Genomic DNA, 13,238 nt, shown 5'->3' on the forward strand with positions numbered 1-13,238 from the left:
GCGGACACCGACATGATGAGCTACGGAAGCCGAAAGGCCACCTGCCGCACGACGTCGCTCCAGCTCCCGGGCGTAAGCACAAAGCCGTCAGTAGGTCGCGCGGCCGCCCTCCACAGCAAGAGACCAGCCGCCCGAGGCTCCTCCCCGCGCCCGTGGGCGCCGCCATGTTGGGGGTCCTTAGCGGGGGCTCGTAGGCGTCCGCACAAGGTGCCTGCCCGCACGTGCCGCGGCTCCCAAGATGGCGTCCATGCGGGAGAGCGACACGGGCCTGTGGCTGCACAACAAGCTGGGCGCCACGGACGAGCTGTGGGCGCCGCCCAGCATCGCGTCCCTCCTCACAGCCGCCGTCATCGACAACATCCGCCTCTGCTTCCACCGCCTCTCGTCGGCGGTGAAGCTCAAGCTCCTGCTCGGGACCCTACATCTCCCGCGCCGTGCAGTGGACGAGGTGAGGCGGCGCCCTGCTGCCCACCGGGCCTTTGCGGCCCGGAACCCCCCCCAACCCTCTCCCCCTGCCCCCCGGCTGTCGGGCCGGGTCCGAGTCGAGAGCCGGAGAGCACAGCAAGGCGCGGTGCGGCGCGGCGGGCGGTGCAGAGTGCGGCCCCGCCAGCCGGGTGGGCTCCAGCGTCGCTTTCCGGGTGGCCGCCGACCTGGACGGTGGTGGCCTTGCTTCGCTCAGAGCCCGGCTCTGAGCTCGCTCAAAAATCTCTAACAGGATGGTTTTTCGTGGTTCTCGTTAGCATGATGTTAGATTGGTTTTTTCCTTAGAGGTTACGTCGCATCGTTCCGTGCGAAATGAATTTTGAGTTTTGTGAAACACCGCAGTCTTTTAAGCGTTCCCAGCTGCTGTCGTATTGTACGTCTTTATACAGTTGTGATTGTTTTCCATTGATTCATAGAGCGCATGCAGCAGTGCATGGTTCTCTTCGGAGAAGCGTAAAGCAGAGCGACTTGTTGCTGTAATCCCCACGGGGTAGAGAAGTCGGGGATCGCTTTCTCCCGCCGCCGTCAACCCCGTCCTCCTGTGAGGCACCAGGCGTTGCTGGACCGCAGTGCTGGGGTTGGCCGAATGAAGTCGAGGCCTTTTTGTGTATGGTAGTGTGTCTCTTGGGGCGCTTTGACAGACTAATCCTGGTTGCAGTGGAAGAGGTTTAATTTTCTCTGCTGTGTGATGCTTCTTTCTCTGAGCACCATTCTGGCGTCGGGAGACATTCAGGTGATAGCTGGCTTTGTCACTGTTGTGAATAATGCTTTTTGTCATGCGTGTGTTTTGATGCTTGTAAGCATGCGTTTTTTAGGGTAGAACACCTGGGGGTGGAATTATAGGGATGTTGGAATTATGCTAAATTGTTTTTCAAAGTTGTCATTATACCCACCAAAATGTCGGGCCAGTGAGTGTATAAACTAAGAGGTTTTAACTTGTACGGGCCTTGTTGCTGTTGTGGACTAACATCTTTTCGTGTGTTTATTTGCTTTTGGTGACTTCTCTGTTGAAACCTGCGCAGGTTTTCCCTGATTGTTGGTGTCTTCCTTCCTAGGAGCAGGGAGGGGAGAGGTCTTCTCTTTGAACGCGGGTTGTGTCTCCAGGCTGTGGCCTTTCTTTGGGAGCTGTGTTTTGGGTTGGCAGGTTTAGCTTCGCCTCTTGCTTTAGGAAATGTTGGCCGGGTCCTGTGCTGCATTCTCTGGGCAGAGCTTTGCGGTTCACACTTGGACCTTGAGTCGCACTAGAAAGAATGGTCATTTGAGAGTGGGAAGGGACTTCTGTAGCCCAGCCTGCTGTGGGTCTATACCATCACTGCCACTGAGGAGCAGTGTCTGGCACCTGTTCTTTCAAGCCATTCCTAAGGTACGGTGCCGGCCCTGGGCTGGGTCAGGTGCTGTGTGGAAAGCGAAGGGCCGACTGGTTCGCGGCAGGGTTCAGAACTGACTGCTGGCCCTGTGCACCTCCTCATGTATTTTGTATTCACTTCTCAGGTTCTATGCACCCTGCTGGGATCTGAGATATTTATGAAGGCATAGTGGCATCTTCTTCCTCACAGGGGCTCCATATGATACAGCCTGTCCGTGCAAATCCACTATAGTTTTATTGTATTTATTTATTTTTGGCACTTGGAATCGAACTCAGGACAACCTCCTCCTCCTCCTCCTCCTCCTCCTCTTTTGACATGGCATGTTTCAGGCACCTGCTGCTTCAGCCTCATCCCCTCTGTAGCCTGGGTCAGCGCATCACTCTTTCCGTGCTGCGTGGTTCCATCTGTCCAGTCAGGGGCTAATAGGCTGTGTCCGTTCGTTCCCAAGGCTGCTGTGAACATTCATGTGCAAGGCATACTCAGTGTTCTTGGTGTACAATGAGGAGGGCGTGTGTGGGGGTGATGTGAACTGTAACGTGTCTGCCAGCAGCGTTGGAAGTGTTATCCTACCGTTAGAAGAGGAGTTGTAGCCTGTTTTGCTCCTCTTTAAAAATTGTGTTTAATGAGAGAATTATTTCTTCACAAATAGTAAGCCTTGGTGTAAAGTCTATGACCTGGGATTTTGTTTATAGGAAGACTTTTAAGCATTGATATCTTGGTTTTACATTTGTAAATTTAAGTTTTCACTTTATTTTTATAGGAATTTGTCCATTTCTAATAATTTTCAGTGTATTAGCAGTAAGTGGCTAATGACCCTTCTATTAACATCAGAGCATAGGTAGTGATATTCCTTCCCCTTTTCCTGCTTCCTGTTCTTGATCTGTCTCACCAGATGTTTGTCATTGGTTAAGACTTTTAACCATAACCCCAACTTTGGCTTCATTGATGTTCTTTGTTTCCCTAATTTTTATATATTTTGTTTCTTTTTCCTAAACTTTTAAGATGGATACAGACTTCATTTTTTAAGCCTTCTCTCCTTTTTTCCCTCATAGTATTGGCGATTGAGCCCAGGCCTTGGCATATGCTAGCTAGACAAGTGCTCTACCACTGAGCCATGAAAATTTGAGAGATGGGGCTTCAGCACATGGCTTGGTCTGGGTTTGAATTTGTGATCTTTCTCCCTCAGCATTCCAGATGCTGGGATTGCAGCTGTGTGCACTGAACCCAGCTCTTTTTTAATATTTGCATATGAGGCCACAAATGTTCTGATTACAGCTTTAGCTGCATCCTGCAAGTTTGACACTTGGGGTCAAGTTTCATTATCTCCAATTTCTGTGATACTTTTTATTGACCACTGTGTAATTCAAAAAATTAATTTCCACACAAAGGGAAGAGGTTTTAGTGTTTGTTTTTAATGATTTTTACCTGTGTGGAGCTCTTGTCAGAGAATATAGGCTAAATTATTTCCTGTGCTTGAAATTTAGGGTTTGCTTGATGAGAGATCCATGGTTCGTTTTTGCAAATGTGAGCAACCCTGGTGAGCAGGTGTGCTCCCCAGACAGGAGCCCTATGCTCGTGTGTGGAATTAGTAAGTGACCTTCACTCAGCTGAGCTGTGCAGGGGTGCTTGATGTCTGTTGAGTGGCTGGCAGTTAGTCACTGCCACATGGTGATGAGTGTGAGTTAGTCTCTCTTTTCTTTCTTTTTTTTTTGGGGGGGGCGGGTACGGGCAACCAAACTCAGGGCCTCATGCTTGCCAGGCAGGCACTGTGCTGCTGAGCTAATCCCCAGCTCTGTCTGCTTTTTAATCAGCTGCTGCCTCATACATTACGAGGCTATGCTGGTAGGTGCACACAGGTTGACTGTTTGCTCCTGGTGTGGAGATCTGCACATGTGGTGCGTTCATAGCCTTCTGCCGCTTTTCTCTAGCAGTCATGCAGTCTCCTCCAGCACCACCTCAGTGCATGTCAGAAGGACATTTGCCCAGATTCCTGTGCACCTAGGCTGCTCAGGTGAACAGAACTAGTGTAAGGCGTTGTGGCACCTGCTGTGGCTTATGTCTGTTACTCGAGTTCACTTGTTCTAGGATGACTTCTCTGGCCCTGGACACTGTGCTCAGAGGCTCGTCGCCTCTGCTCAGTGAGTTGACCCCATGCAGCATGGTTCTTCTTAAAAGCTGTGCAGCCACAGTTCTTAGCCAAAGCCCTCGAAGTACAGGAGAGTGGGCAGTGATGTCACATTGCAGGTGACTCGTTTAGGGTGCTGAGTGGCTTGGGGCCCACCTCCTCCAGGCCTCCTGCCTGGCGTAGTGAATGGGGTGCCGTCTACAGTGCATCCTAGGAGGCTGCAGTGGGTGTCAGGGACCTGGCGGAGACCCAGACAGGGAAACTGTGGGGGCGCAGAGGACGGGAAGCCCCAAGGGCGGTGCGGGTGTGTGGTGCTCAGCGTGTCCTCACTTGCAGATGAAGGGTGCCCTCCTGGAGATCATCCAGCTCGCCTCCCTGGACTCGGACCCCTGGGTATTCATGGTTGCTGACATCTTGAAGTCCTTTCCTGACACTGGGTCGCTGAACCTAGACCTTGAGGAGCAGAACCCCAACGTCCAGGATATTCTGGGAGAACTTAGAGAAAAGGGTATGTGCCGGCTCTCCTAACTTGACCCAGGCCCGGAAGCAGTGTGGAGAGCGTGGGGCTGGGACACGGGGGCCCCTCTGGCGACCCTCAGAGAGTACCCCCCTGCTGGTCCCGCCCCTTGGCTTGTGCCTCTGCGCCAGGCAGTGGCGTCACTTGTTCCAGCAGCAGTGCCTGGCCTGGTGCCATCCTGCCCTGAGTGTCTGTGTGCTGCCATGCGGCCAGGCCCAACCCCATCTCCACCTCCATCTCCGTCACAGTGAGTGAGTGCGAGGCATCGGCCATGCTGCCGCTGGAGTGCCAGTACCTGAACAAGAACGCCCTGACCACACTAGCTGGGCCGCTCACGCCGCCTGTGAAGCACTTCCAGCTCAAGCGCAAGCCCAAGAGTGCCACACTGCGCGCCGAGCTGCTGCAGAAGTGTGAGTGCCCGCACCACCACTGCTGGGTGCCTTCTGGATTCGTTTAGTACCTTGGCACTCTTTAAGGGAGAATCAGGGCCGGTCATTGCAGTGTGTGCTTGGAACCCCCCAACTCTCCACTTCCTGGAGGCCGAGGCAGGAGGGTGACTCACACCCAGGAGCTTGAGGCCAGGCTGAGTAGGCATTGAGACCCTGTCTCAGAAGCAGGCATAGATTTAATAGCTGTCACAGAACAGACATGTGAGGCGGCATGGCATGTGCATGTATACATGTGTACAGTGCAAGAAGGGTGGCACAGAGCGGGCCTGGGTGTGTGTTGGTGGTGCCGGAATGACACACATGTGCCCTGCAGTCAGGCACTGAGGGGGCCTTGGAGGCCCTCCTCTACCAGGCTCAGGACCAGCTCAGGAAGCCCCTTTGGGGAAGGGGGCCAGGGCCCCCTCACCCAGCCCCTTACCTCTCAGCCTGTGCACCTGTGAGGGGACCTGGGCTGAGTGCTGCAGGGAGTCTTCAGGCACCACCCCCACGGTGCAGCCCTGAGCTCTCGAGTGGTGTTCCCAACAGGGTGTCAGCACTCGCACCTGATGCTCTACAGCTGCTCAGGCTGCAGGGGCCCCTCTGGGGCACTTGTGATGGGGGAGGCATGGACACGCTGACACTTGTGACACCCCCCCCCACCAGCCACAGAGACCGCGCAGCAACTGAAGAGGAGCACGGGGGTCCCGTTCCATGCCAAGGGCCGAGGGCTGCTGCGCAAGATGGACACGACAAGTGAGACCTGGGGTGGGGTGTGTGCCTGCCCCCAGAATCTGGGGTTCAGGCTGGGCCAAGAAAATTGGGTCCCTGGGCAGACACAGGCCTTGGCCCGATGCCCCTGACCCCTCACCGCCTGCCCCCTCCACTGCAGCACCGCTCAAAGGCATCCCGAAGCAGGCACCTTTCCGGAGCCCCACGGCGCCCAGCGTCTTCAGCCCCGCTGGGAACCGGACCCCAATCCCACCATCCAGGACCCCACTGCAAAAGGAGAGGGGCGTGAAGGTGGGCATAGCCTCGCACTGCCCCCCAGGTGGGCTGGCCCGCGTGCACCCTAAGTGTGGCTGTTTCATTGCAGCTCCTGGATATCTCTGAGCTGGGTATAGTGGGCGCCGGCCGTGAGGCCAAGCGGCGGAGGAAGACGCTTGGTGCGTGGCTGGGGTTGGGGAGGCTAGGGGGCTGGGGGCTCCTCCTGGACCCGTGGCCCGTTCCGTGCTGGGCCCCAGTGAGAGTGAGCGCTTGCACACAGATGCAGAAGTGGTGGAGAAGCCGGCCAAGGAGGAGACGGTTGTGGAGAATGCGACCCCAGACTATGCGGCTGGCCTGGTGTCCACGCAGGTAGGTCCCGCTGCAGGGCATCCACCCACGGCTGCCACCCTCCCACAACTGCAGGTCCTGGGATGGTGGCTACACAGAAAGCGTGTGCACATGTGAAGCAGCACGGCATGTGTGTGTATACATATGTACCAGTGCAAGAAGGGTGGCGCAGAGCAGGCCTGGGTGTGTGTCAGTGGTGCCAGGCAGCGAGCAGTGTGTAGTGCCAGCCCCCAGGCTGCGGTGCTCCTCCAGGCCCCGCCATGTGAGGAGGTAGTGCTGGGCCCTCCCTCCTTGTGGCTGCTTGGGGGCCACTCCTCTGAGGATCCCAGGTGTAGGGCACAGGGCAGAGCTCTTGCTGCTGCACTGGCACCTGGGCCTCTTCCGGAGCAAGCATGGCCTCTCGTCTTCCAGAAACTTGGGTCTCTGAGCAGCGAGGCTGCACTGCCATCCACCAGCTACCTGCCCTCCACGCCCAGCGTGGTCCCTGCATCATCCTATGCCCCCAGTGCCGAGGTACCCTCAGGTGAGTGGCCATGGGCCAAGGTTCCCATCTCCTTGCCATCAGGACCTCTATCCCTCATTGGTGTCCTTAGCCCTGGGGGGTCGGAAATGACTCAGGAGCTTGCTGGGTGGGCTCTGAGCCCTTCAGGTCCTTGGGTTCCAGAGGAACCGACCACAGGCAGGGGTCAGCTGGCCTCACGCTGGCCCAAAGCCCTGGGGATGCTGCCGCCCTCCACCTCATCACCAGTGTTGACCCGGAGCTAAGTGGATGCCAGAGGCCTGGTTTGTGGGGTTGGAGCCTCCCTGGGTGGGCCAGAGCTGGAGGGCTACAGACACTCTTGTCCCCTTAGCCCCATCAGCACGAGAATCCAGCCTACAGGCCGGCCGGCCGCCCGAGGAGCCCGGCACCCCAAGCCCCACGCTGCCCACACAGTTCAAGCAGAGGGCTCCCATGTACAACTGCGGACTGGGCCCAGCTGCGCCGGCGCCTGCAGCCCCCACCTCACCCTTGACGCCCAGCACGCCACCAGCCACGGCTCCTGCCGCCCAGACACCTCCTGTGGCCATGGTGGCCCCGCAGACCCAGCCCCCTGCCCAGCCCCAGCCTAAGAAGAACCTGTCTCTCACGGTAGGTACCCTGGGCCCCCCCGCATGCGCATGCAGGGCTTGCTGGGTGTCTGCTGGGCGACCTGGCACCCACACCCTCTCCCTCCCCTCTTCCCAGCGAGAGCAGATGTTCGCCGCGCAGGAGATGTTCAAGACAGCCAACAAGGTCACACGGCCCGAAAAGGCCCTCATCCTGGGCTTCATGGCAGGCTCCAGAGGTTCAGCCTGCGGTGGGGGGCAGGGTCTGGGGCGGGGGCAGGGGCCTTGGCCCCATGCCTGGCCCAACTTTCCCTGTCCCTGCAGAGAACCCGTGCCAGGAGCAGGGAGATGTGATCCAGATCAAGCTCAGCGAGCACACAGAAGACCTGCCCAAGGCTGACGGCCAGGGCAGCACCACCATGCTGGTGGACACGGTGTTTGAGATGAACTACGCCACGGGCCAGTGGACTCGCTTCAAGAAGTACAAGCCCATGACCAACGTGTCCTGAGGCCCTGCTGCCTTCCAGCCCCAAGGGACAGCAAGTGGCCACCCATGCCCTGCTGGCTCTGGCCTATTTAAGTCTTAGATTGTTTCTCTGGGGTGTTTGGGGATTATTTTTATATTTTACTATGGGTTACTTTTGTGTGATCAGGATACTTTTTTGGATTCAATATTACATTTTTGAATGTTAAAGTTAAGCAAAAAAGGTAGTGCCTGTTAGACTTTTACCTTTCTAATTTTTTCTTAAACGCATTCTACTGACTGTGAGCAAGGGCTTTTCTTGCTGCTTTTGCTGCCTTCCTCATGAGACTGAGGGAACCAGAGGTGGCACCTGGTTAATGCCAGTGCCTGCCAGTTTGGTATTCGTCTTTTGTTCCGTAGTGCACACGCGTGCCCTGTCTCTGGGGACCTACCCCCATGTGATTAAAGTGGAGCTGTTCTACAGGAAGCTGCAAGGCTGTGTTTTAGGCCAGGCAACCAGCCCTTGTATCTCTTCCTGGGTGATTGCGGGAAGCCAGGGGGATGGAGGGAGGGAGGGTCACCAGCTACAGGGTAGGAACACAGCCCCCTTGACCCATTTCGCCTCCAGTGGGAACCTGGGAAACCGTTGCAGTACTGGGAATTGAGCCTAGAGAGCAACAAGCTTCATCCACAGACTAATTTCATCTTGGTTTGGTTGTCCAGGCTGGCCTCAAATTTGGTGATTCTCTTGCCTCAGCCTCCCAAGTATTTGGGATTACAAACATGTGCCACCACCCCCAGCCACACTAGTTTTGAAGGGAAAAAAGCATTCTCCCAAAACTAGCACCCCACTGTATTTGCTGCATATATTACACTTCCCAAGGCAGGGACTCAGGAAAAGGATGGGAACCCTCCTCCCACCCCAAGCCTGGTTCCTGGGAATTCAGAGCCCTCAGGAAATGGGGAGATCAGAGCACAGCCCTGTATGAAATAAGTCTTAACAAAAAGGCCTTTAAAATGCTTTTAATACAAAAATACTCATACACAATCTTCCAAACACAAATTTCCACTTTAAATGCTATTTCCCCTCAACTGGCAATTCTCGAATCTATTTCAGTATATCCCCCCTCCCCCAAAAAGGTGAATTTCAAGTTTTAAAATCTAACTATGAGACCTGGTGATAGCACCCAGTGTTCCGGAAGGAACCTGACCTTCTGTCCTGTGGGACTGGGACACAGCAAGCACACTGAACATGTTGGGTTTCTGAGGGTGTGGTGACACAGCACATGCAGCACCACTCCTGACAGTCACCAGGACACTGCTCAGAATGCAGCTGGCGGTGGCTCGTGGTATCTATAATTCCTAAAAATCAGGTAGTTCTGCAGGCAGGCACTGTGCACTTAGGCATGGTTCACTGGAAATGCCAGCCTGAGTGTGCCTGGGATGTGGAGGTGCTGGGCAGCAGCCCAGGCAGAGCAGGAGGGCTGGGCCCTATCCCCTGCTCCCACCAGAGGCCCTCCACGGAGACCATGTGCCAGCCACTGTGGCATGGTCAGTGACTCAGCCCTTCAGCCCTGATGCAGAGTCCTGGGGTGCTGGGCAGCTGGCATGGCTTTGCTTCACAGTAATGACAAGGACCAAAGCTGGTATCCAGTCACCAGACACACCCCCCCACCCCGCGCAGCCTCCCAGGCACTCAGAGCCCTGGCCCGGCCACCACCCCAAGCTGGTGCCCCCACCCCCAGCGGGAAAGGCCCTTGTACCTTGGACACCCAAGGCCTTGGACTCAAGATTTCCAAACTGGTCTAATAAAGATTTTCAAAGTTAGTGTTATTTGCTCATTAATAGCCTTTGGAAAGGGATTTCACTTAAATTTTTTGCAATATTTCCTTCAGAAAGATAAAATAATTTGGAAATAATATCAAAGTGACTCAAAACTCATAAGATCTTACTACTGTCAAATACAAAAATAAGTTAATCTGCGCCCCAAAGTGCACTGCAAAACTGATCTGACACTGACTTTTGCAGAAGTCGTTCAGCTGCTGGGAAGGGATCTGCAGGATGAGGGATGTGCTGCCACATCCGTGAAGAGCTGGGCCATGGGCTCTACCAGCCAGGGGCCCTGCCCAGCCTGTCACTGAGGCAGAAGCAGCAAACCCCTGTGACACAGTCCAGGACTTTCCAAGCATGGACGGAGCGGGGCTGGGCAGGCCCAGCTGCCTTGTGGCAGGTCAGTCGTTTCCAGAGGTGACTGAGACTGGGCAGCCAGCCAGTTGGGGTGCTGCTGGTTCCTTTGGGTCCCTTCATGGACCACGACCGAGTCGGGTGCTGGTTCCCCGGTGCTTAGCAGGTCCTTCCCCTGAGCCAAAACATGAGCACCCTGCAGGCAGAGGCGTGGGTCTGCCAGATGAGGGGCAGTAGAACAGTTTGGGTGACCCCATGGCTTCCTGAGGACAGTGGTGGCTCTGCAGTGGCTGTGCTGAGCAGCACCCAAGGTGTGTGTGCCCCTTTTCTTGGAATTGGATGATCAGATCTTTGAGGGGCTCCTCGCTGGCTATTGAGCCAGGCCTTTCACTGCCCAAGGGGCGGAAATCTTGGAGATGGGTGGGTGGAGCCTGGGATAGACCAGCCTAGGGCTGCCTGCAGACATCCCCAGGGGCACTGGGACTCACTGGTGTAGACAGGCAGGTCCCAGTTTGCTGCTGCTGTTGCAGGAGCACTCAGGACACATCAGGGAATGACATGTTTTGTCAGTGGTAATTTGTGAGACAGATTTAGCAAAAATATATTTAAAATAAAAGCCAGAAACTGGTAAAGAAAAGCCAAATTTAAAAAATATACAAAGCTTCCCCTGAATGTGTGTTCTTAAACCGGGGAGCAGCAATGCTGCTGAGGCAGGTGGGGCCAAATCCAGAGGGAGAAGGTGGCAGGAGCCACTAGCTCAGCCTCGGGGGGAAGCCAAGCGTTTGGAGAAAAATTCACATTAGTACAGAAAACGTACAACTGTTTCAAGAAAAGGGAAAGAAGGTCAAAGTCCAGGACTGTGGGACTCCGGGGAGGCTACGCCCAGCCTTGGAAACTACTCTACACATTCAGGCCCAGTCTCTGGAGGACAGCAACAGCGGCTGCCCAGCTGCTCTGCCCTAGTCCCCGGCAGAAGCCCAGCGGTGGCATCAGTGGCAGCATCAGTGCAGGCGCAGCCAGCTCTGTGATGGCTCAGTGGGGGCACCCCATCCTGGATGCCCATACATCTGTCACGTGGGCCTGGGCGGGGCCTGCACCCCTGGACCAGACCAAGTGGCTCCTGGCACTATTTGCCCTCCGTCACCCGCCGCCAGCACCGCCTTTTCCTCCTCTTCCCCTTGGACTTGGCCAGCTCCGGAAGAGGCTTCTCAGCCTTGGCTTTGCGCAGGCTGGCCTGTGCCCCCGAGTCATGCTCGCAGCAGTAAGACCTCCCGTCCTGCGTGGTACGCAGCACCGCCCCGTCCTGGTGCTCCTTACACAGTGAATTCGGGCAGAGGTGGCAAAACGCCGCAGACGGTTTGCCACACACATCGCAGTGATGCCACGGGCACTCCCACTTCCCTGCAACAGAGCTCAGCATCAGTGCCAAAGCCACGGTCCCCAGGGCTGACACCCCAGTTGCTCTCACGCTACTGCTTCAGAAGACTGCAGGGCGTGGTGACACAGGCCTGTGCTCCTGGAACTTTGGGAAGCTAAGGCAGGAGGACCAAGTTCAAGACTGGTCTGGGCAACTTAGCAAGATCTTGTCTCAAAAAATAAGAAAGGCTGGGGGTATACCTCCATGGTAGAGTACAGCAGACTGGGGTTCAGTCCTCAATGCCATTAACGCCCCCCCACAAACTATCTAGTCAAATGAATGCAAATCAATGCAAACTGCTTTGTATTCACTGTCAAACAGATGCTAAACTTGGGCTAAGGTGTAGCTCAAGTGCTGAGCTCTTTCCTTCCCAAGTACCCGGAAACAGAAAAGAATGGGATAGGGGCAGATAGTGCTCAAGGGCCCAGTGGGCCTGTGCGCATGGCTGGGCCCACTCACTGCAGGGCAGAGGGCGCCGTGCGTGAGAAGCAACCATACCACCCTCTGGAAACATTCTGTCACTCATTAATTTCGGTTTGTTACCTTCTGCCATACAAAAAAATGTATTTTAAGGAAGAGTCTCAAACACTGGACTCTTCTGCCCCGTGTTTCTGCTCAGAGCCTTCTCGACTCCCCCAAGGGCAGGCACAATGGTCACTGGTGCTTCACCCAGCACTGCCACAAGGAGGCAGCCGGAGTCCAGCTCCTTGAGTAACTTAGCAACTCAGGAGACCCCATCTTAAAAAATAAAAAGGTCTGGGGTCCTGGGTTGAATTTCCAAAAACACGAAATAAGTAAATGAAGAAGCCTCTTCTGAAGTCAGTCACCACTTCTCTCCTGGCGTGGTGCAGGAGCCCCACGTGTCCCTCCCCCTCCCCGCACTCCCCCCCTAGGCCTGGGCGCGGGCGGCAGACACCTACCAAAGGGCCGCTTGCGTAGGCCCAGGCAGGACAGGTGGTAGGCCTTGGTGCAGAGCTTGCGGTCACACAGCACCAGCTGCCCGCCGTCGCCACAGCGGAAACACTCGTCCTCTGATTGCCTCTTCCACTCCCCCCTGGCTCTGCGCCTTCTGGTTTTCTTCTTGGTCTTTTTACCCTTTTCCTCTGAAGAAAGGGATGCTGAGGTCTGGAATGAGGGTTAAGCAGCCATGGGGCAGAGTTACAACATGGCCGTTGAGGCACAGCAAGGATGGCGAGCCCCTGACAGCGGCAGCCCTGGAGGCAGTGGCATCGAGGCCCTGCTACCAAGCAGCCCCTCAGGACCAGGAGCACCAGGACAGCCACAGCTCAGGTGGCCTGCCACAGCCTGGGGTGCTCGACCCAGGTTCTCAACTGCACAGACCAGTGACAGCACCAGGATTCCTGGGACCTTGAAATGAGCTCTTACTTAGAAACAGAGCTGGGTGTGGTGGTGCGTCTTTATCCCAGCACTAGGGAGACTAAGGCAAGAGGATCATTGTGAGTTCAAGGCCAGCTGAACTGAATAGCAAGTCCCTGTCCCAAAAAACCAAAAAACAGAAAGTTACTGCAGACATAGCCAGACAAGGGTGAGCGAGATCGGTGGCCTTTGGAAGGAGGTTCCCTAAGAACTGCAGGACGCTGCCAGGGGCAGGGAGGCCCCATGCCTGACTCCTGCTGAAGCTACAGTGCCCGGCAGGTGCTGTCTAGAAGCCACAAGGAGTGAGCCTGGGAGGAACGCAACAGCCAGCCATGCTCTGAGTGCCTGCCTATGGCAGCAGCATGTCTGCACAGAAGAGGCCACCGTCCCTGGAGGACACAGCTTCTCGATTTCTGGAAGGCCGCCGGCAGCTGCGACATGCACAGGCCCTTGTGGAGA

At 55.7% G+C, this 13,238-nt stretch overlaps 2 protein-coding genes across 7 annotated transcripts in view; one reads left to right on the forward strand and one right to left on the reverse strand.

Annotated features, from left to right (window-relative positions):
* Positions 1-89: 89 nt before the first annotated feature.
* Positions 90-9,628, forward strand: Nelfa (negative elongation factor complex member A). Of its 2 annotated transcripts, none has more exons than XM_063230303.1 (11): positions 90-448; positions 4,312-4,483; positions 4,741-4,902; positions 5,584-5,673; positions 5,810-5,940; positions 6,014-6,083; positions 6,185-6,273; positions 6,664-6,775; positions 7,104-7,381; positions 7,478-7,577; positions 7,663-9,628. In XM_063230303.1, exons 1-11 carry the CDS (start codon positions 239-241, stop codon positions 7,845-7,847), a joined length of 1,599 nt encoding a protein of 532 aa, XP_063086373.1. In that variant the 5' UTR covers positions 90-238; the 3' UTR covers positions 7,848-9,628. The 2 variants fall into 2 exon arrangements, with proteins under 2 accessions (XP_063086373.1, XP_063086374.1); XM_063230304.1 differs by having other exon boundaries at positions 7,478-7,525.
* Positions 8,809-13,238, reverse strand: part of Nsd2 (nuclear receptor binding SET domain protein 2) — a 75,686-nt gene continuing 71,256 nt past the window's right edge. For all 5 annotated transcript variants that reach the window (XM_063230301.1, XM_003471548.5, XM_063230297.1 and 2 more), the window contains 2 exons: positions 12,323-12,527; positions 8,809-11,386 (listed from right to left, as the gene is read on the reverse strand). In XM_063230301.1, the coding sequence (XP_063086371.1) occupies positions 11,112-11,386; positions 12,323-12,527 (480 nt within the window). In that variant the 3' untranslated portion in view covers positions 8,809-11,111. The remainder of the gene's footprint in view (positions 11,387-12,322; positions 12,528-13,238) is intronic.

This window comes from Cavia porcellus, unplaced genomic scaffold, assembly GCF_034190915.1.
Source record: "Cavia porcellus strain 051 isolate PalLab524CR breed Dunkin Hartley unplaced genomic scaffold, mCavPor4.1 scaffold_18, whole genome shotgun sequence".
Lineage (NCBI taxonomy): Eukaryota > Metazoa > Chordata > Mammalia > Rodentia > Caviidae > Cavia > Cavia porcellus.

Coding starts and splice junctions, on each gene's coding strand:
- Nelfa (XM_063230303.1), top strand. CDS start 239: ATGGCGTCCATGCGGGAGAGCGACACGGGCCTGTGGCTGCACAACAAG. Junction 449..4,311: donor CGCGCCGTGCAGTGGACGAG/GTGAGGCGGCGC, acceptor CCTCACTTGCAG/ATGAAGGGTGCCCTCCTGGA. Junction 6,776..7,103: donor CAGTGCCGAGGTACCCTCAG/GTGAGTGGCCAT, acceptor TTGTCCCCTTAG/CCCCATCAGCACGAGAATCC.